Here is a 21,456-nt window from a genome sequence, read left to right on the forward strand (position 1 = left end):
CCCTCCGCCAAATCTGTTGCCTTCTGCCAACGTTAGAAACAAATTAACTATTTTTATCACTATCAAAATCCTTATTGCTATCATCATTATAATTACTATTATTATTATTATTATTATTATTATTATTATTATTATTATTATTATTATTATTATTATTATTATTATTATTATTATCAATTGCAGCTATATTTTCATTTGACAATGTTGTGCTTCTCACTGCTTCTATTTGTACATATATATATATGAGGATATATATATACATATACATATATATATATATATATATATATATATATATATATACATATATATATATACATACATACATATATATATATATATATATATATATATATATATATATATATATATATATATATATATATATATATATATATATAAACTTGTAGTGCAATACATGGATTCATAGAATCCTGCGGCAATCACAGAAAGCTCCTCAAGTGGAACTGGCTACCATACTACATACTAACTCAATACAGAGTATATATATATATATGTGTGTGTGTGTGTTTGCATGTGTGTGTATATGTATATATATATATATATATATATATATATATATATAATTCAGTTTTTCTTTAAATCACTTCATGCTTTCTCTCGCCAGATGGCCTCTTATGTTGCTAATAAATCAAGCACTTCTTTTAATATTTTCTGCTATTGTAACAACTTTCTATAAACTGTTGCATACATTAAACTGGTGTTTCTTGTTTATTCCCATCTGTTGGTGGCTTATTGTTCAACACACAACTTGATTGAATGAGTGTGTGTGTATGTGTGTGTGTGTGCTTCTGTGAGTGTGCGTGTGCATGCATGTGTGTGTGTGTGCACACGTATTCTTACCTACACACAAATTTTGGCAGCTCTGAGGAAGCTATAAGGGGATGCACAAGCCTCAGCTCTTAGTACACAACATCTTATAGCAGAGACAGCTGTAGGCTAATGAAGGTGACTATGTAATTACTGTTCCCTTTAACTTATTCAATTCCGGGGGGGGGGGGGAATATACACAGACATGACAGAAGTAAATAGACACCCTTATAATTGTTAAAATTTATTTAAATCTGAAGTTATAAATCTAATATTTAGTAGACATGCCCTTTGCATTTTCCAAATCAAAGACCCTATTAAGCATGCTACTGATCAGATGACGAATATTCTCTTGAGGAATTTATTTCCAAGTTTCATGCAATAATTTCAAAAGATCTGGCTTTGAGGATGCTTTCTTTAACTTTTTATGACGTGTCCTGTCCATTACGCCCCAGAGGTGTTCAATAAGGTTCATACATGGTGACTGGCTTGGCCATGGAAGCTTTTTAATGCCATTCTCTTCCAACCAATCTTGGGTCTTTTTAGCCACGTGACAAGGAACCACATCTTCCATAAATGAAGAGTCTTCTTTAATCATTTCACCACTGGAGAAGATTGAAAGGAGTCTTTTCTGCAATCTGGACACATATTTATCTGAATTTATCTTTCCTTCACACTCCACCAGCTCCGATCGACCATTCCTCCAAATTGCTCCCCAGACATCACAGAATAGCTGCCGTGTTTCATTGTTGGCTGCAATCTTTTCGCATCAAATTCTTGATCACAGAGTCTCCAGACCCACACTTGACCACTATCAGAAAATACAGCAAATCTGGACTCATCAGAGAATATAAGAGTGTCCTAAAACATTAGTGGCCTCTCCACCATCTCACTGACCCAATTCTTTCTCTGCTTGAGGGAATTGAATCAAATAATCCCACCCCGCTCCACAGAATTACTTGACCTGGGCCAAAATTACAAGCAAGTAATTATTCCTGCACGGTTTGGAAATCAATTGACGAAAGGTAATTAGCCAGGGGAAGTAACTCATGTGCTACACATCAAAAGTTCGATTTATTTAGAGGCAACCAGAAACGTTAAAACCTATCAGAGTACTTTCAGTGTGCTATTTGGGACGTTTGTGAAATATTTTTGCTGTGTGTTGATTAAAAATAGATTATAAATAATAAGTGGCTAAATCTTATTTAGAGAGAAGACGCGAAAGATATGCTGTGAAATAGATTTGGAAGATCCTGGAAAGTCTAGCTCCTAACTTTGTCATTGGAAGCTGTACCAACCATCGAACTGGATGGATCGGCGTAATACCGAAGATCCCGTCTTCTCCATCTAGAATAAGGACTGAGTACTGTAACAGCTTACGTTTCAAGGGTTTTTTCATCATTCTGCCAAACAACCACAGATTTGCGAGGTATAGATGCAGAGGTGTTCAAAGAACGTCTCGACAAATCTTTATCTGAGACATCAGATGAACCCACATTGCAGCAGAAGACACGAATAGGCGCAACAGTTCTGGAAACAACAGCATTTATGGTAAAGGCGATGCCCCTGCATGACCTTAACCTCTGGCTGAAGCTACAAGGAGATTATATATATATATATATATATATATATATATATATATATATATATATATATATATATATATATTATGCTTATAAATGTATATATATATATATAGAGAGAGAGAGAGAGGAGGGGCAACAAGTACGTTTAGTTCGCTTCAACCCTTTTGTTACCATATTTCTGCCTTTGTTTCTATTAACTCCAAGAATAGCGAAGAATTTATCAAAATAACTTTGTCGTTAAGAATTCGAAGCAGTCTTTGGCAGGTTGGTATCAAAAGGGTTAATATTTTCTCCCAACACCAGTCCTTTCCTACGTAAAGAAAATTATTTGAATTTGTTTATCAAATGACAATATTTATAAAATATTAATTGACTTTGCTCTATCTCAAATGTCAAATGGAAGACAGAATGAAGAGATGATTAATTATTTATACGTCGTAATTACGTGATATGAATTAATTAACTTTGTTATTTGCAATTATTTAGATAATAATTAGTTTTTATCGCTATCTTTATACTATAACATATTTAATAAGATATTAAATCTGTCTATTCAAAATTTTGTCAGTTCTTTATAGATATATCCGCACACACATACACACGCAAAAATCAAACATTTCGTTAAATGTACGAAATTTTGATGGGAAGGGTGCAGTTATCTCCCTTGAATCTTTTTCCCTAATTTTTCTAATTTAAGCTCAAGGCCGGGAATTCGGCGAAACGGGTTTGTCGATACCATTGACCGCAGTACAACAACGAAAAGATAAACAATAAACTTGACCTCAGCAGCATTTGAACTCAAAACATAAAATGTAGGAGCTCATACTCTGTTTCCGATGCGCTAACTATTTCTACGAACTTAGCCTCGAAACAATTTCTCTTACACCATGAAAATTACATGTATAACACCTATGTAGATGATACGTGTAGAAATACAAAACCACATTTAATAGAATTAGATACACATAGAAATACAAAATCACGTTAAAATACAAATCCAAATCCGAACAATATACAAAAGTGAGCGAGGAAAGAAAAAACAAGAGAAAAACTAAAAAACGAAGAGGAAGAAAGAAAAATATGAATTCAACACCAAGCACAAGGTTGAACGGATCCTACTGAAGCAAGCCAGCACAATCGCTGCATTACCACGGGCGATGGCGAGGTTAAGGCGTTGGATCAACCAAGTCTCCTCACGGACGGCACACCGTGGTGAGGCGAGCCGCCAACGATGATGCGGGCCTCAGTATCCCTTGGTCAGAGTTATCATTGAGAGACCCTGTAGGCCCCCTGTTATTTCTTCATTCATTTTCTGTATCGGTCGCTGCACACAGATAGTGCATGTGTTTTGTTTATACGCCAATTCGCTACGCGATAACGTCCTGGCAAATCCCCCCACCCCAGACGACGCCGAGGGTTAAAGAACACCTGAATGTCACAAACCAGGCGAGACAACTCGCTCCGAGATGAGCGAGAATGATGGACATCGACATTTCGCTATAAAAGCAGCTCTTCGGCACCATATACTCGACAAAAATTAATCTAATTTATCTATTTATATACTGATTGCTTATTTTTTTTTTGGGGGGGGGGGGGTTACATTCCATCATCGTTTTTTACTCTTTTCTTTTTACCATTTTTAATTGGATTCAGTCATTGGATTGTGGCCATGCTGGAACACCATCTTGAAAAATTTTAGTCGAAAGAATCGATCCCAGAACATAACTTTTAAATCTGTTAGTTATCTTATCGCTCTCTTTTATCGAACCTCTGATGTTACGAGGACGTAAACAAACCAACACCGGATGTATGTATGTATGTATGTACAACGGGTTTCCCCACAGTTTCCGTCTAGTAAATTCACTTCCAAAGCAATGATCGATCCACCACTCTAGCAGAAGCCCCTTGCTTAAGGCGCAGCGCAGTGGGACTGAACCTGGAACTACGTGCTTGTAAAGCGAGCTTCTAAACTAATGCGGTCTTTTAATTAAGACGATGCCCCAGCATGGGCGCAGTCCAATGACCGAAACAATTCAAAAGAAATGAAATGAAAGGAAAATAATTTCAAATTATTTAAACCAAAAATTATCCATTTTTCGTCAAAATGTGAATAAAGAGAATCGACGAAGAGAGAGAGAGAGAGAAAAGCATCAAGGGAGAAAACTCATGAGGATACGTGTTAAACTGAATTATTTCCCTTACACTACTAACCAACGTGCTTAACTTTTATTTGTTCCACCAAATAAATACCTTGGTCGAAAAAGAGGGGAGGTGCTGGAGAATAGGGGTTCCAGTTGATTTGCTTCCAGTTCTTTGGAATTGTAACTTAATTTCAAAAATAAATTGGTTTATTTGCTTTTTTTGTGGTTTATTGAACATTCCTGTAGAACAGAGTCGGAAATTATCAAGTGCGCCAGGCTGTTTCTGGTCGGCAGAAATTTTTCACCTTCTCGCTTCTTCCATAAATTTTCGATTTTCACTGCTCTTATTTATTCTGCGAATTTTTTTCTTTTTTCCGATTTCCGACTTAAATTTCTGTGTTTGTAATTCTAGAAAAATATATGTAATACATATGAAGACACGCACGTTGGATTTGGTTGACGGAAACTGAAAGAAGCCTGTTGTGTGTATATATATGTGTGTGTGTGTGTGTAGATATTTGTGTGTCTGTGTTTGTCTCCACCTCCCATCATCGCTTGACAAACGATGCTGGTGTACTTATGTCCCCATAACTTAGCGGTTCGAGACCGATAGAATAAGTACTAAGCTTACAAAGAATAAGCTCTGGGGTCGATTTCTTCGACTAAAAGCAGTGCTCCAGCATGGTCTCAGTCAAATGACTGAGACAAATAAAAGAGTGAAAGGGAATCCAATGATAACCAGAACTTCATTAAAGGTAGACCTTTTATAACCTGACACCGGTTATATGTAAGCGGTGTTGTTTGTTGGTAGTTTCGTATTTGCAGGTTTTGTTCTTCGATTGATACAAAACAAAAAGGTGACAAAGAAGAGAAAACATTGAATGTTGACGCAAATATTCTCCCAGTTTTGTTGGCGATCTTTTTCAAGACCTTTTCAGCGTCAAACCATCATGACTTCTAGCGCTAAACTTCGATTTCTTCGCCAAGAAGAAGCCCAAAACATCGACCAGGAATTATTCACCACATATGGATTCAGTGTTGACCAGTTGATGGAATTGGCCGGTTATAGCTGTGCCATAGCCGCCGGCCGTAGTTACCCTTCGCTCTTGAAAGGGGCTTCGGTCCTCATTTGTTGTGGTCCTGGAAACAACGGAGGAGATGGCTTAGTCTGTGCAAGACACCTGAAGATGTTCGGCAGCGAACCAACAATATTTTACCCCAAGTGTCCCGATAAACCCCTCTTTAAAAATCTGCGGCTGCAATGTGAGAAAATGAATCTTCAATTCTTGGACAGTTTCCCCACCGATCAACGGGATATTGATGAGAAATACGGTTTGATAATCGATGCCATATTTGGTTTTAGTTTCAAAGGCCCGGTCCGTGGGACATTCGCTCCGGTTTTGGAGATGCTTAAGAAAGTCAGTTGCCCCATACTGAGCGTGGACGTGCCGTCGGGGTGGGATGTGGAGGCAGGCGCTGAAGATGGGCTCCAGCCCGATACCCTCGTCTCTTTGACTGCACCAAAATTATGTGCCAAACACTTCCGAGGTCGAACCCATTACTTAGGGGGCAGGTTTGTCCCACAAGATCTTGAACGAAAATACGATCTCAATCTGCCATTGTTTCCTGGCACCGATTGTATCCTTGAATTGACTTCCACATAGAAGAATTAATTTGCAGGATTATTATTATTATTATTATTATTATTATTATTATTATTATTTTTATGTTACATGTTTTTATGTTCTGTAGGACCGGTCCAAAATATGGGCCTGAGGCGCTACGAGCAAAGTGTCCCCCTGATTGGCAACATTCCCCGTTGTATGTGGAACTGTTCTCAATACAGCGTTCTTACGGCAATCAGTTACGTTCTGAGTTCAAATCCCGCCAAGTCACCTTCGCCTTACATCCTTCCAGGGTCGATAAATTAAAGTGCCAGTGAAGTACTGAGTCTCTGGTATCGACTGACTTTCACCCCTCAAAACTGCTGTCCTTGTACCGATATTAAAGAGAACTATTATAAAATTACTATTAATTACTTAAAAGACATTTTTTCTTTTCTGGTTGTCTTGAAAATAATTGATTTAATTTTTGATATTATCTCATCAATAAAAACAACTAATTTCTTGTTAATATCTTTGTTTTGTTTCTATTGTTTATATATATATATATACATATACACACACACATATATATATATATATATATATATATATATATATATATATATGTGTGTGTGTGTGTGTGTATGTATTATTTTATTTGTTTCAGTCACTTGACTGCGGCCATGCTGGAGCACCGCCTTACATGGTTTTTAGTCGAACAAATCGACCCCAGGACTTATTCTTTGTAAGCCTAGTACTTATTCTATCAGCCTCTTTAGCCGAACCACTAAGTTATGGGGACATAAACACACCAACTTCAGTTGTCAAGTAATGGTGGGGGCACAAACACACACACACATACATACATATATATATATGTGTGTGTGTGTGTGTGTGTATTCTCCCTGTATGTATATATATAATATACACATACCTTATTGTGGCATGGTGCCAAACTTTTGTTGGTGAGAAGATTTGTAGTAAATATCATACTTGCTTATTTATCGACCTTGTGAGAACAAAATGTAAATATTGACCTTCGTGAGATTCGAACCCAGAACTGTGAGTGAGAAACTATTTTCTTTTATTTCTTTTTTTTTCCTAACCCTTTTGCCTGTCCAAAGCACTTTCCTAAGACCTTTAGTTAGTCCTTGTGTCATACGACCTGAGTAATATAAAGCTTTTTATTCAGAAGTCCCAAGCTGCTATTCTGGTGCTTGAAAAAAAATTGGACCCGTGTATCATACAGGATGCAAGGAGCCCAGGGAAACATGTCCCGTGTGTCACATGTGAAACATGGGACAGGGTAAAGGTTAAACCAGTGGTTCTCAACCATTCTCTGCCTTTGGATGTCTTTGTTTCCCATTTTACTCTAGTGGATCTTCATAATGGTTCCATATTTAAAAATTCCTGTAGTATTTTTATAACTGAATATTTTTTAGGAATTGAGTTTAAAAAGTTGTTGAAATCATCATCATCATCATCATCGTTTAACATCTGTTGTCTATGCTGGCATGGATTGGAAGGCTGCGCCAGGATCCAGTCTGATTTGGCATGGTTTTCTATGGCTGGATGCCCTTCCTAATGACAAACACTCTGAGAGTGTAATGGGTGCATTTACGTGCCATTTGTGTGACACTAGTATCTGCCATGACTGCAATTTTGCTCGGTTTGATGCGTCTTCTTTTCAAGCATGACATGATGCCAAAGGTCTTGGTCATTGCCTCCATGATGATGTTGATGATATATATGTGTATGCTAACCTGCTCCAATGTGCAATGTCAGTGTGCAAGTACAGGAAAGTGTAAACATGTTGAGAGAAAAGTTGGGTTTAAGCAGTTTGTGTGCAGGAGGGAAGACTGCACTGGTAGGGATATATGGTGCATGTGGATTGAAACAGCTACATGAAGGAATGTCGATCTCTAAATGTGGAAGGAACCTGTGGAAGAGGAAGACATGGAGCAGAGTGCTGAGAAATGGTGTAAAGAAGCTGAGCCTCACAGAGACAGTTGGTAATTTCTTTAGTTTCTTGGAGTAACTTCCAAAGGTGTGGGTTCTTTCATAGCGGATGTCTGTGACACTTTATCTTCCACACACACATTTTTTTTACTTGTTTCACTCATTTGACTGCGGCCATGCTGGAGCACCGCCTTACATGGTTTTTAGTCGAATGAATCGACCCACAGGACTTATTCCTTGAAAGCCTAGTTCTTATTCTATTGGTCTCTTTTGCCAAACCACTAAGTTATGGCGATATAAACACACCAGCATCGGTTGTCAAGCGATAGTGGGGTGGGGACAAACACAAACACACATACATATATATATATATATATATATACCGGAGTAAGCACATAAAATGTGCTACAAGGTGGAAAAAAAAGTACTCAAATACCAGAGGTAGACTAATATGCTTTATTTAAAAGCAGCAGAAATATTTCTGCTGCTTTTAAATAAAGTATATACATATATATACATATATACGACGGGCTTCTTTCAGTTTCCGTCTACCAAATCCACTCACAAGGCTTTGGTCGGTCCGAGGCTATAGTAGAAGACACTTGCCCAAGGTGCCACACAGTGGGACTGAACCTGGAACCATGTGGTTGGTAAGCAAGCTACTTACCAGAAACCCATGCCTGCACTTATATTCTTCTTAGCTTTTTCTTAACAAAACATGAGTTCCCTGTTCACACTCTAGCTACAACTCCTGGATGATTGAAACTTCGCTTCATGTCATAACACTTTGCTTTCATCAATAGCTTTTGAGAAAGGCATGAATGCCTCAACACCACATCTTGTCTCCGCTATTTAATAACCTGAATGTCCTTTTTGTCTTTTAAATTGCACTACCACACTCCTAAACTACTACTACTACCACTACTGCTACTACCACTTCTCCTATAATGGCAACTTCTGTTACTAATACCACTACTACTACTATTACTATTAACTCTGTCATTACTTTTACCATAATTGTAGATCCTGTAACTACTACTACTACTACTACTACTACTACTCTGCTGCTTCTACTCCTACTGCCACTACTACTACTACTACTACTACTACTTGTACAGTTGAACTCACCTTCCTTCTTTTCTCCCCCCCCCCCAACTTCCCTACCGTTGCTGCTACTGCTACTACTTGTGTTGTTGCTGTTGCCACTAATACTATTGCTTGCGTTAGGTGTAGGTCACCCAACGACGCCACCACCACTACCGCTACTACCACTACAGTTACTGCCACCACCACCACCACCACCACCGCTACTACCACTACAGTTACCACCGCCTCCACCACTGCTACCACCACCACCGCCACCACTATTACTTCTACAGCTGCTGTTACAACTTCTGCTATTACGTATATACAACCGCCACTACCACCACCACCACCACCACCACCACCACTACTATTACTATTACTACTACTACTACTACTACTGCTGCTGCTGCTCCTGTCACCATTTCTGCTATTGCTATTTGCAGTAACTTCACACAACTGCTGCTGCTGCTGCTACTACTACTACTACTACCACCACCACTACTGTTACTACTACTACTACTGTTGCTGCTGCTACTACAACTACCACTGCTGCAGGTACAACTACTATTACTGCTGCTAACGGTGGAGTGAGATATAAAGTGGATGGAAGCTAATACCGAAAACTTGGTCTTGTGTCTGTAAAGTTTTTGTTGCTGTAAAAAAAGAACTTCGTTTTTGCCAGACAACTTGTTAAACAAATATTATGACAACGATGATGATGATGATGATGAAGGTCATGGTCAAAATGATTGTTGTTGTTCTTGTTGTTGTTGCAGCCACGACGATATAAACTTCTGGTAAGTTTGTTTTTACCAATTCAATCTTGTACACACACATACACACACATATGTGTGTGTGTTAGTTTTAGGTTTGGTTCTTCACCACCCACCCCCTCGTTCTTCATTTTGGCTGTTGTGTGCTGAATGGAAGGATTTTTTTTGTTGTTGTTGTTGAGAGGGCGGCGGCGGAGAGGGTTCGGGGTGGGGTACGCTGGAAGAATTACGAAATGTAGTGATAAAAATTGGTTAAGAAAGAGAGGGAAATTGAAAACGGCATGTTTTATACATATACATACATATATATATATATATATGTATATATATATATATATATATATAATATAAGAGAGAGAGAAAAGAAAGTTTTGGATCGGTAGAGATAAGTATACATACTCATATATATATATATATATAGAGATAGAGAGAGAGAGAGAGATTGATAGATAGATAGACTGTTTGCTGTTCCGTTAAGTTAAGATCAACAAAAAGAAGTACTCCATCCAGTGTGAGATAAATATCATTTTATATGCACAATATAAAGCTGAGAGCCACTATTAGTTTCTTGCTGTGAAGACACGTGTCTAGGCAGGTTTTTATAACAGGCCTTATGTCTCCAAGCAGTCACCATCCTCTTCATTCACCTACATGACATAGATAATAAAAAAAGGCTAGGCTGAAAAAGAAGGTGAATGACGTCGTCTACTAATACCGAAAGATTGCTGAATATTTTATGTTTGGTCACTAGTTTCGCTTGACAGGAAATTTTTGACTCTTGAGTCACGGATGTAACTTCTAGACTGCGTTGAGTTCTGTTACTCTGTTTGAATAAACAATTGCGCGCACGCCACACACACACACAGAGTTTGAAAAGTGCTATGGACGAAACTGTGTGTCCTCGAGTCACAGTTATAACTTCTGGTGATTTAGAATATATAATTATACACTCGTGAAGGCGCGTGGGCTAGTGGTTACGCTGTTGTACTCACGGTCGCTAGATCGTAGGTTCGATTCCCTGACTGGGCGGTGCGTTGTATTCTCGAGCAAAACCACTTCTTTTCACGTTGCTCCAGTCCCCACTTCGATCAGTGGGGAGTGTTGATCTACTCGCCTAAGCAGCAGGGTGGCGTCCTTTCAAGGCTAAAACAATGAAAAAGCGCATTGTGACCTGCGATGTGTGACATCTGATCGGTCTGGTCGGTCACGTGATCACATGTGAAATGTACACTCGTAATGAGTGTTGGTTCTTGTTTGTATCACTAAACGTATTAAAAAAAAAAGTGTAACATCTTCCCAGGCACAACAAAATTTGTTTCAACACACGAATTCACATAAGGAATCTTGCAAGCCAGATGCAAAAACAAAGTGTGTATATATTTATTTATATATATATATATATATATATATATAGTGTATCTTTCACTTCACACACACACACACACTCTCTCTCTCTCTCTCTCTCTCTCTCTCTAACAATCCTGCGAACTTTGTGACCGTCTCGTGTTTTTTCTTTCATGTTCTTAGTGCATTTCTGACGATGGAATGCGGCCATATTGGAGCACCGCCTAATATATATATATATATATATATATATATATACACACACACACACACACACAAAGTTCGCCGGATTGTTTGAGAGAGAGAGTGTGCGTGTGTGTAGTGAAAGACACACTAGATAGATAGATTAATTGATTGATTGCATAGGTATATGTGAATGAAAGTCAAACGGATGGCATTCCTATAGAATGACCAAACTATAAAAGTTCTTGCCGTGGCCTTCGTAACATTGCAGATTGTGATTTTGCCGAAATAAATAAATTGATGGACTGTAATTTACGACAAACAAACCCATTCGAAAAGTTTTGGTTTTCTGCGCACTTGGTAATTTCCGACTCTATTCTATAGGAATGCCGGACTGTTTATTACATGGACCATTATGTGTGAATGTGCTCGCGTGCGTGTGTGTGTGTGTATTCATATTCACATTGTATCTTTCAGGGACAATCGGTACTAGTTTGTTTACGTACCCGTATCGTAAAAAGAGTCCGATAAAATAAATAGTAGATAAAAATAAAAAGGAAAGTTAGTAATGTGTAAGATTTAATTGCAAGGCGTGCCTCAGCGTGGCCGCCATCCAATGACTATGATGTGAATAAAACAACAAAATGCAAGAATATTTATAAAGAGACCATTGGCAGCAGTGTAGACGTCGTTCTTTCGATGTGTAGGTCACATAATCATGAATGACCTACACGAATCAACAAGTGCGTATTTGTGGGCTTTCCACCTGTTAGAAATAGCTGCCAAATCCTCCTTAAATCACTTCCTAATATCTTTAACTCTTTGCCTATCTTATGTAGCACATTGCATCGCACAGGATAGACATTCCCATGTTTTTCTGGGGGGTTTTCTTACCAATAATGTAACTAATGGGACTTATGAAGGGAAAGCTTTACTCAGCTCAGAACATATGAAACAAGGACCAACTAAAAGTTTTAAAGATATGTAGGGGACGTTTAGATCAAACTTACAAAAGTGCTTTGGACAGGTAAAGAAGACGCGATGGCCACCGATGAAACGCTTTTTAAAAAGATGCAATGGTCATCGCTCGAGCTCTTTTAACTTTTTGCCTGTCCTGTGTAGGATCTTATTCCATCTCAATGGATCCCTTGCGTATCGCATGTGATACGCAAGACATATTTCCTTGACGCCCAATGCATCATATATGATACACAATCTCTCTTTATTTTTTATTCAACCACCAGACTAACTTGGAGCTTATGAAACGAAAGCTTTGAATTGCTCAGAAAGTATGAAATAAGAATTTACTAAAAGGTCTGAAACGAAAAAAAAAAGAAAGAAAGAAAGCACGGATGTTTTAGGACAAACTTATGAAAATGCTTTGGACAAACAAAAGGGTTTAACAAAAAGGACGCTAGGTAACGTAATCCTAGATACCCTGTGGTCATAAAATTGTACAGGGCTGACCTGGAAATGAACAAACGACCATGATTTGTAATAACTTTTTAAGAGCCAGAGGGAACCTCTGTGTAGTCACCCTGATGTGGTAAAAATAGCAGCCATGTCTTCCTCAAATATCGCCTTTTTGTCTTTGAGAAAACAAAAAGCGAATACACTGGTTTATGTAGTCTCTGGTATATGCAAAAATGTTGGGAAGGCCATGGAAGGAATTTTGTTTTTACTTTTTTATTATTTTAATTTTTTTGTCATGTTAGCTCGATCAGCCAGTTATATGAAATGAAGTTTTGTTTAGTTCGCAGCTTTTTGATTTTATTGTTTAACGTGGTTTTCAGTTATAAGGTGTCTATAAAATTACCGGAGCCCCCACCCCACGAATATAGGGGTTTAATCAGAGCCGTCTTAGCAGCAGTATCCACCCCCACCCCCTGGGCAAATAAATCATTGTACTGAGCCCGACAGTGTTTAACAGTAAACCATAGCATACATAGATCAGAATTGGGCCCCTGGGTGTCCATGCCTTAAGACAGACCCGGCACTAATGCCAATCTATGCACGTTATGATTGTATAGAAAGGGATCTTGGTGCATTAATCTATCACACGGGGTTGGGGCTGAGTAATGTATTAACGCTGCTAAATACCCAACTATAATATACAGACTAATGCACAGGGCCGCTAAAGTACACAACTGTACATTTTATTGCAGTGGGTGGGCCCTGTATTCCAAACATGACTATGCCGACATTTTAGAGCAGTGTTTGTGAACTTTGGTGTTATTTAAATGAAATTCCCTGCAGACCCCAGGTTTTTCAAAGGTCTAACAAAAAAACTCCAAACTCAGCTCACGGATCCAAGTATTCATCTTTATATGAGTCCCTCCAAGTATCTGGTGGACCCCAGATTGGGAGGACTCCTGTTTTAGGGGTGTACAAGACAACGTTGCTTAATGTGTCCCTAACTTTCCCAAGATGGTAGGCCGTGATTTCAGAAAGATTTGGCTGTTATTTCTAGTAAGTTCCGGTTGTTAGTCAATCCTAATCGTGGAACTCATTCCCGCCCTTACCATCCTGTCTTTCTAATAGCATTCAACTACATTATTAAATATGTATATTTTTGACAAGATGTTAGACTTATTTAAGAAAAAGAGATTTGGCTGCTATTTCTACAGGTCGAGTGGCCTGGTAGGGAGGCTGGCTTGTGCGATGGCGGTGGCGACGGTTTACGTGATTGTGATAATGTTGTTGTTGCTGTGGCAGTGGTTTTGGTGGTGGTGGTGGGTGCTGTTGGTTGTAGTGATTGTTATTTAATCTCAGACCAACCACCAAGTCCGATCCGTCTGACCAACGACAAGACTAACTATGATCGGGCGTAATTTACAGGGAGAGTATTGACTGCTATTTCTAGGTGTGAGGCCGCGGCGTAGAGGTTCCCTCGTTGGTTCAAGTTGCCATTTAACTCCAGGTCAGACTATAAAAATAGCAGTCAAATCTTCCTAAGACGCGATGCTTTTAATATTGATTTCAAATTTTGGCACAAGGCCAGCAATTTCGAGAGAGATAGAGAGAGAGGCTAAGTCGATTACATCGATACCCCAATGATGAACTGGTTCTTGCTTTAGCGGCATTCCATTCGTCTTTATGTTCTGAGTTCAAATTCCGCCGATGTCGACTTTGCCTTTCATCCTTTCGGGGTCGATAAAAATAAGTAACAGTCGAACATTGAGATCGATGTGACTGACTTATCCACCACCAAAAAAAAAAAGAGAAAAGATAATCAAGCTATGTATTTATCTAACCCGCATTTTACCTTTTGCGTAATTTAAGGGACATCAGCTGTTATTTCTAGCAGATCGAGCGACCACTAGAGAACTCTTCGTCGACTCATGGAAAGCATGAACGACTTCACTTCTTGTTTTATTTTGTTTTTTGGTTGATATTTTTTTTTACATTTCTTTAAATAAAAACTACAAGTTTAGCTTAAAACACCGCGGTACTGTAAAGGCATGAATGACAATGCATCTCATCGCTAAATATTGATAATTCCAACCCTTCCAAAGAGGAGACACCATGTGGTCGCTCAGCTTTCTAGAAACAGGAACTAAATCTCTCTCTCTCTAATGTATATCCTTGAAAAAGGTTGTGGGGTCACATTGGGTCATGTAGTCTTAGATAGACAAAGCGTAAGAGAAGGACGTGATAGATGGTCGTGGTTGGAAGTTCTTTGATCATAGATATGCTCGATCAGGGCTGACCTGGGGTTAAACAGTGACAACAATGGCTACTACAGAAATTACTGCTGACTTTTTGTTTGTTAATTCTACTGTAACCACCACCACCACCACCATCACTCCCACTACCACTGCAATTAATACTACTACTAGTAAAGCAACCATTACGACCACTACTACTACTACCACCACCACCACCACCACCACAACAACTACTATTGCTGCTGTTTTTTACTAGTACAGTTGTTACTAATACTACTTTACTGCCACCACCACCACCACTGCTACTACTACTACTACTACTAATGCTGCTGCTGCTACTCCAAGTAACTCATTAAGTACTTTTTCCCTTCTGAAAAACAAAGCTGTTATACAAGAGCACCGGGAGTGGTACAAACTACTGTTGTTGTTGTACACTTTTCTGGTATTGTGTGAGAAACCTTAGAAGCAAATTAACAGAATTGTTAGAATGTTAGGCAAAAAATGCAGTCTGTGTTGCAGTTCCTTCTATTCCCAGCTCACACCCAAACCCTGTCTAAAACAGTTTTGCCAGTCAACCCTTCCAGGGACTGATAAATTGATCCCAGTACTTTATTTTGTAATGTGCAGAAGGCCCCTGAAATTTGGGGGAGAAGCTGGTTGATATCATCGACCTCCACCCCCACCCCCAGTGCTCAATTGGTGCTTATTTAATTGACCCCAAAAGGATGAAAGGCAAAGTTGACCACAGCAGAATTTGAACTCAGAACATTCTGGCTCTCAGTTGGTTTGTAATTAACATGTAAGTGTCCTGGGCACTCCAAAGACACGCATACCTCTTAATGTAGTTCTAGGGAGATTCAGCATGACACAAGGCTGTCTCTTTGAAATGCATAGGTGCAACTCATCTTTGCCAGCTGACTGAACTGGGGGAATGTGGAATAAAGTGTCTTGTTCAAGGACACAACACACCACCAGGAATCGAACACACAGCCTTATGCTTGTAAACTGAATGCTCGAACCACAGAGCCAAACTTGAACAAGGATAAAACACCATTAATCCTTCTGTTACCATATTTCTGTTGAGATGCTCTGTGTTTCTTTCAATTAATTTTAAATATAACAAAGAATTTAGTAAAATAACTTTGTTATCATTAAGTGATTGTTAGGAACATAAATTGTGACTAAGGTTTGGTGGAAGATTTTAATTCAGAACTTTTGAAAACAAGACATTTGTATTACAGAGCCAGAACCGGTTTCAGCCAGGTTGGTAACGAAAGGGTTAAGCAATTTGTCCAGCAAGGTGCTTCTACCATTTGTCACTGTCACCTTACTTTATTTTGTAATCACATTAATGGTTTCAGATTTCAGCCTCAAGGCCAGAAATTTTGAGGGGATGGGTTAGTCGGTACCACCAACCCTTAGTATTTGACCAGTACTTATCTTATTGACCTTGAAAGGATGCAAGGCAAAGTTGGCCTCACCAAGATATGAACTCAGATTATAAAGGTCCTGAACAAAAACTGCAAAGCATTTTCCTGATATGAGATCACCATGTCATGCACATATGGTTGTGATGCATGTGCCTGGTGTACCCTTATCAGACGAGTAGTCAGGATGGGTATACTGGGCTTCACATACTTCACCCCAGTGTCACTTTGATGACATGCACTGACTGCTCTCTCACTCAATAATCATCATCATCGTTTAACGTCCGCTTTCCATGCTAGCATGGGTTGGACGATTTGACTGAGGACTGGTGAAACCGGATGGCAACACCAGGCTCCAATCTAAATTTGGCAGAGTTTCTACAGCTGGATGCCCTTCCTAACGCCAATAATAATAATAATAATAATAATAATAAAAAGTTATGGGAATCATGACTACAAAAGTCAACATTAGCATGATTGATCTTAGAACATAGGAAAATGGAACTAAATACCATTCACAGTATTTCTTTTACCAATTTTGCTGCTCCAGTCTTTTTCTTACTAATTTTCATTCTGTTTTTTTTTTATATATTTTTCAGGTGTTCCACATATTTGAGTACATTTATGAAATAAAAAAAAAAAATCTATTTCCAAAAAATATGTTCTGTCATCATTAATGATGATGATGATGATGATGAAATTTCTTTTGTTTGGTTCGGATTGACAACTACAATTGATAGTTTAATCAAATCCAGTTGTTGAAGAAGATTAAAGCTTGTGGTTGTTATGTTTTGATTCCCAAACATAACAAAATCCTTGTAAGCCTTAGTTTCAATGTAAAGAGAAAAAAAAGAAAAAAGAGAAAAAGGAAGACCAACCGAAAGGTACTCAATCCCTGCCATCACCACCACCACCACCACCACCACCACCACCACCACCACCTTTTGGTAATCCTTCTTCGAATCATAACAAGTCTTTGATACAGGCTGGAACTGAATGGTTATTGTTGATGTGTAGTTCGTCTGTCAGTCAGCCTTGAAGGGATGAATCTAGGGGGATCAGTTGTGAGGTAAATCCTTCTTCCTCGTCCTCTTCCTCCATACACATACATTCACACATTCTCAGAAACACACTCATATACATTCATACACACACACACTCTTTATCCATCTCAAAAGAATACTTTTCTGTTACAGAAGGTGACTTCAACACTCCAAACTCTAGAAAAGTCTCTTACTTACCCCACCCCCACCATCAACAGCCAAATAACACTGACCAGTTGAAAAATTGAATAAAAGCCCCACACTTAAATACTTTTGAAAGGTTTCAGACCCTTGACTTAAAAGTTCATATCTCACATCCTTATCCCCTTGTTTGGTTTTTTCTCTTTTTATTCCCCATTTTTTGTCCCTTTAAATTTTCTGGGATTTTCTGAAAAAAAATCTGAAGAAATGAGTAATTCTTTCTTAAAAATCAAGAAATATCAACAATAATGACTGCCCTTACTGCATCCGTATCAACTTTGGCTAAACCCGCCACAGAACAGCCCTTCATGTGCACAGAGTGTGGCAAGTGCTTCAGCCATTCGTCCAGCCTTTACAGACATAAGCGTAGTCATTCCACAACCTGTCCTTACACCTGCAACTGCTGCAATAAGACTTTCAGCCATGGTTCTAACTTACTCAAACATTTAGAAACTCATGTGTTATCAAAAAAAACGGAAAACCATAATGGATCACATCTACAGCCCTTGACATCTGAATTTGTCAATAAAATCGATCGTCAGTCAATCAACTGCAATATCTGTGACAAGTCTTTTGCTCACACCTCAAGTCTTTCCCGACATGTGAAGTGCCACTCTGGTCTCAGGCCGTATACATGTACGGTGTGTGAGAAAAGCTTCTCCACAGCTGCAAACTTGCGTATTCATTCAAGAGTACATTCTGGCGAAAAGCCATTCTCGTGTCAAGTGTGCTTGAGGGCGTTTGCCCATTCTTCGACCTTGTCGAAACATGTTCGTTCCAAGCACACGTCTGGTTTGAAACCCTACATGTGTAATCAATGTGACAAAACATTTTCAATGCCATCGAACTTAACATCTCACCTCAAGACACATTCTGGGGAAAAACCGCATATGTGTGTCGTGTGCAATAAATCTTTCTCCCATTCTTCCACACTCTCTCAACACCTGAGAGTTCATTCTGGAGAGAAGCCATACAGATGCCGAATATGTGCGAAAGCATTTTCACACTCTTCCACCAGGTGGAAGCACATGAGGACACACTCAACAGAACGACCTTACACATGTGATTTTTGTGATAAAAGCTTTTCGGCGATGGCCAACCTGACAGCCCACATGCGTGTGCACTCTGGAGAGAAGCCCTTCAAATGCCCGATTTGTGAGAAGACGTTCTCTCATTCTTCAACGTTATGGAAACATAGTCGAGTTCACTCAGGCGAGAAACCATTCCAGTGCGATATCTGTTCTCGTAGTTTTGCTCTGTCGTCAACATTAACCCGGCACATACGAACCCATACTGGTGAGAAGCCGTTTCTGTGTTCAATCTGCGACAAGAGGTTTGCCCAGGCTTCCAACTTGGCACTCCACATGCGAAAGCATTCGGGAGAGAAACCGTTTGAGTGTCCCCTCTGCTGCAAGACGTTTTCTGTCTCATCTAATCTCCAATCGCATTTGAGGACGCACTCAGGAGAGAGGCCCTTCCAGTGCCGATATTGCTTCAAAACTTTCACACATTCTTCCACTTTGTCCAAACATGTCCGAGCGTTACATTCTTCTTGAAAGGATCGGCAAAACAAACTCACTTCCTACACACACTTATATATATATATGTTCATAGCTATACATACACCTGTGATTCCTGCCACCCCCTTGGCACCCAAGCAACATTCCTAGTGCCCCTCCCTACTCACCACCACAAACATGGACCACTTTTTGCAGCAAATCCAAAACAACTGTAATTCACAGATAAAACTAAACCTAATTAACCCATTCTCTTGTTGTTTTTACATCCGTCAGCCCCTTTTGCGCTCTACTTTTCTTCAACACCCCACTGAATCTTTCCACCGCCCCAAAGGGGACAGTACCCCACCCCACTCTGGGAACCGCTGACATACACATTTGTATATGCTGCCACACTACATACGCTCAACAAAAATGTCTTTATCTCACCGTAAAACTTTTTATTGTTAAACAAGACTCTTAACTCTTCTTGCCCAGCAAAGAAATAATGTCAAACAATAAATAAAATTTGAAAAAAAGCAAAGTAAACTAAATTACCTTGTATCCGTTTGTTTGTCTGAGCCATTTCAGCTACGACCATACTGGAGCACTGCTTGTATACTTGTGTTAGAAAAATTTATTTTATGTTTCAATCTAATTTGTTGTTTTTTTTTCTGTTGAATTTCATTTAAATTTTTTAATTATTCTTTTTTTGCACTGGTGTCAGTTCGAAATGATTATCCAAAATGAAAAAGTGAAATCCTCTAAAACAAAAAACAAAATCTGCAAAAAAAATTTTTGTGGGGGTCATTTGATGGTACAGAGCATTTGTTATTTTTTTTTTTTTCATACGTCAACCCCAGTATCTAACTGACATTGTATTAACCCTGGAAGGACGAAACACAAAGCTGGCCTCAGTGAGATTTGAACTCACAACATAAAGAACTAGAAGAAAAGCTACAAGGAATTTTATCCAATGTGCTCACAGTTCCACCAGTGGGACACTTTGGTCACTAATAGTAGTAGTACTAATAATAATAAGCCTTTCTTTCTACTATAGGCACGAGGCCTGAAATTTCAGGGGAGCGGGGTTAGTTGATTACATCGACCCCAGTACTCAACTGGTACTTAATTTCATCAACTCTGAAAGGCAAAGTTGACCTTGGCATATATATTATATATATGTATTATATATATATTATATATATATATTATATTATATATATGTATTATATATTATATTATATTATACTATATATATATATATATATATAAGAGCACTATCCTTGGTGTTTATAAAAATTAAAAATTTTTTAAAATAAAATATTTACTCCCCGCACTCCACTGCTCTTGTAATTCCTTGGGAGAGTTACAGATTGAAACCCTCTCCCAGTACATTAAATCCCTACTTACTAATCAATGTCCTTACCTACAAAGGCATCTAAACAGGTCCCCAATTTGCGATTAATTACTGAGCTACAGCTGTGATGAGAGGTTTTTTTTTTTTTGTATCTTTAGTTATGATAGATTTAAATATCTCATAATTTACTACATTAATGTTGGGTGTCTTGGTGGTCTCGTGGGTAGAGACATAATTAGGCAGCCACATTGAACATCCTGGGCAGGGTTCAATCCTACCCAGGGCCTGCATTAAGGGGTCTTACTAAAAATTTTTTTTTTTTTTTTTATCTCTAGAGATAAAAAATGAAAATGTTTAATAAGACCACCCTGTAATTCCTGGCAGAGATTAGAAACCTCTGCTTGTGTCTTGTTACTACTTATAAACACCCTTACCTACTGGGCCACCAAAGCAGCAACAGTTTTTATGAGAAAATTAAGATACTTAAATTTACTTCAAATATTGTATTTACTATAAATATATGAGGGAGATCTGGTTACTATGTGAAGGCTGCCGTGTGGCCCCTTTGCACACACACACACACACAATATTTATGGTGAGTGAAATTTGGTTGCTTAAATAAAAGTATTTAATAATGTCTTTTGTAATTTCTAGCAGAGATTTGAAACCTCCACTTCTAAACACCTTGACCTGTTAGGCCACCAAAGCAACAACAATTCTACTGCGAAAATGAAGATATTTAAATTTATTTAAA

General features: G+C 38.6%; 2 protein-coding genes across 2 annotated transcripts; both read left to right on the plus strand.

Annotated features, from left to right (window-relative positions):
- The first annotated feature begins 5,309 nt into the window (after positions 1-5,309).
- Positions 5,310-6,691, plus strand: LOC106870085 (NAD(P)H-hydrate epimerase). Its single transcript, XM_014916065.3, has one exon. It carries the CDS (start codon positions 5,440-5,442, stop codon positions 6,220-6,222), a length of 783 nt encoding a protein of 260 aa, XP_014771551.3. The 5' UTR covers positions 5,310-5,439; the 3' UTR covers positions 6,223-6,691.
- Positions 6,692-9,318: 2,627 nt separating this feature from the next.
- LOC106870357 (uncharacterized) lies at positions 9,319-19,995 on the plus strand. Its single transcript, XM_089338509.1, has 2 exons — positions 9,319-10,004; positions 17,202-19,995. Exon 2 carries the CDS (start codon positions 18,095-18,097, stop codon positions 19,400-19,402), a length of 1,308 nt encoding a protein of 435 aa, XP_089194635.1. The 5' UTR covers positions 9,319-10,004; positions 17,202-18,094; the 3' UTR covers positions 19,403-19,995.
- Positions 19,996-21,456: the final 1,461 nt, after the last annotated feature.

Source organism: Octopus bimaculoides, chromosome 20 (genome assembly GCF_046866305.1).
Source record: "Octopus bimaculoides isolate indiv1 chromosome 20, ASM4686630v1, whole genome shotgun sequence".
Classification (NCBI taxonomy): domain Eukaryota; kingdom Metazoa; phylum Mollusca; class Cephalopoda; order Octopoda; family Octopodidae; genus Octopus; species Octopus bimaculoides.

Bases quoted from the DNA above. Each gene is read 5' to 3' on its own strand.
- LOC106870357 (XM_089338509.1), top strand. From the start codon at position 18,095: ATGACTGCCCTTACTGCATCCGTATCAACTTTGGCTAAACCCGCCACA.
- LOC106870085 (XM_014916065.3), top strand. From the start codon at position 5,440: ATGTTGACGCAAATATTCTCCCAGTTTTGTTGGCGATCTTTTTCAAGA.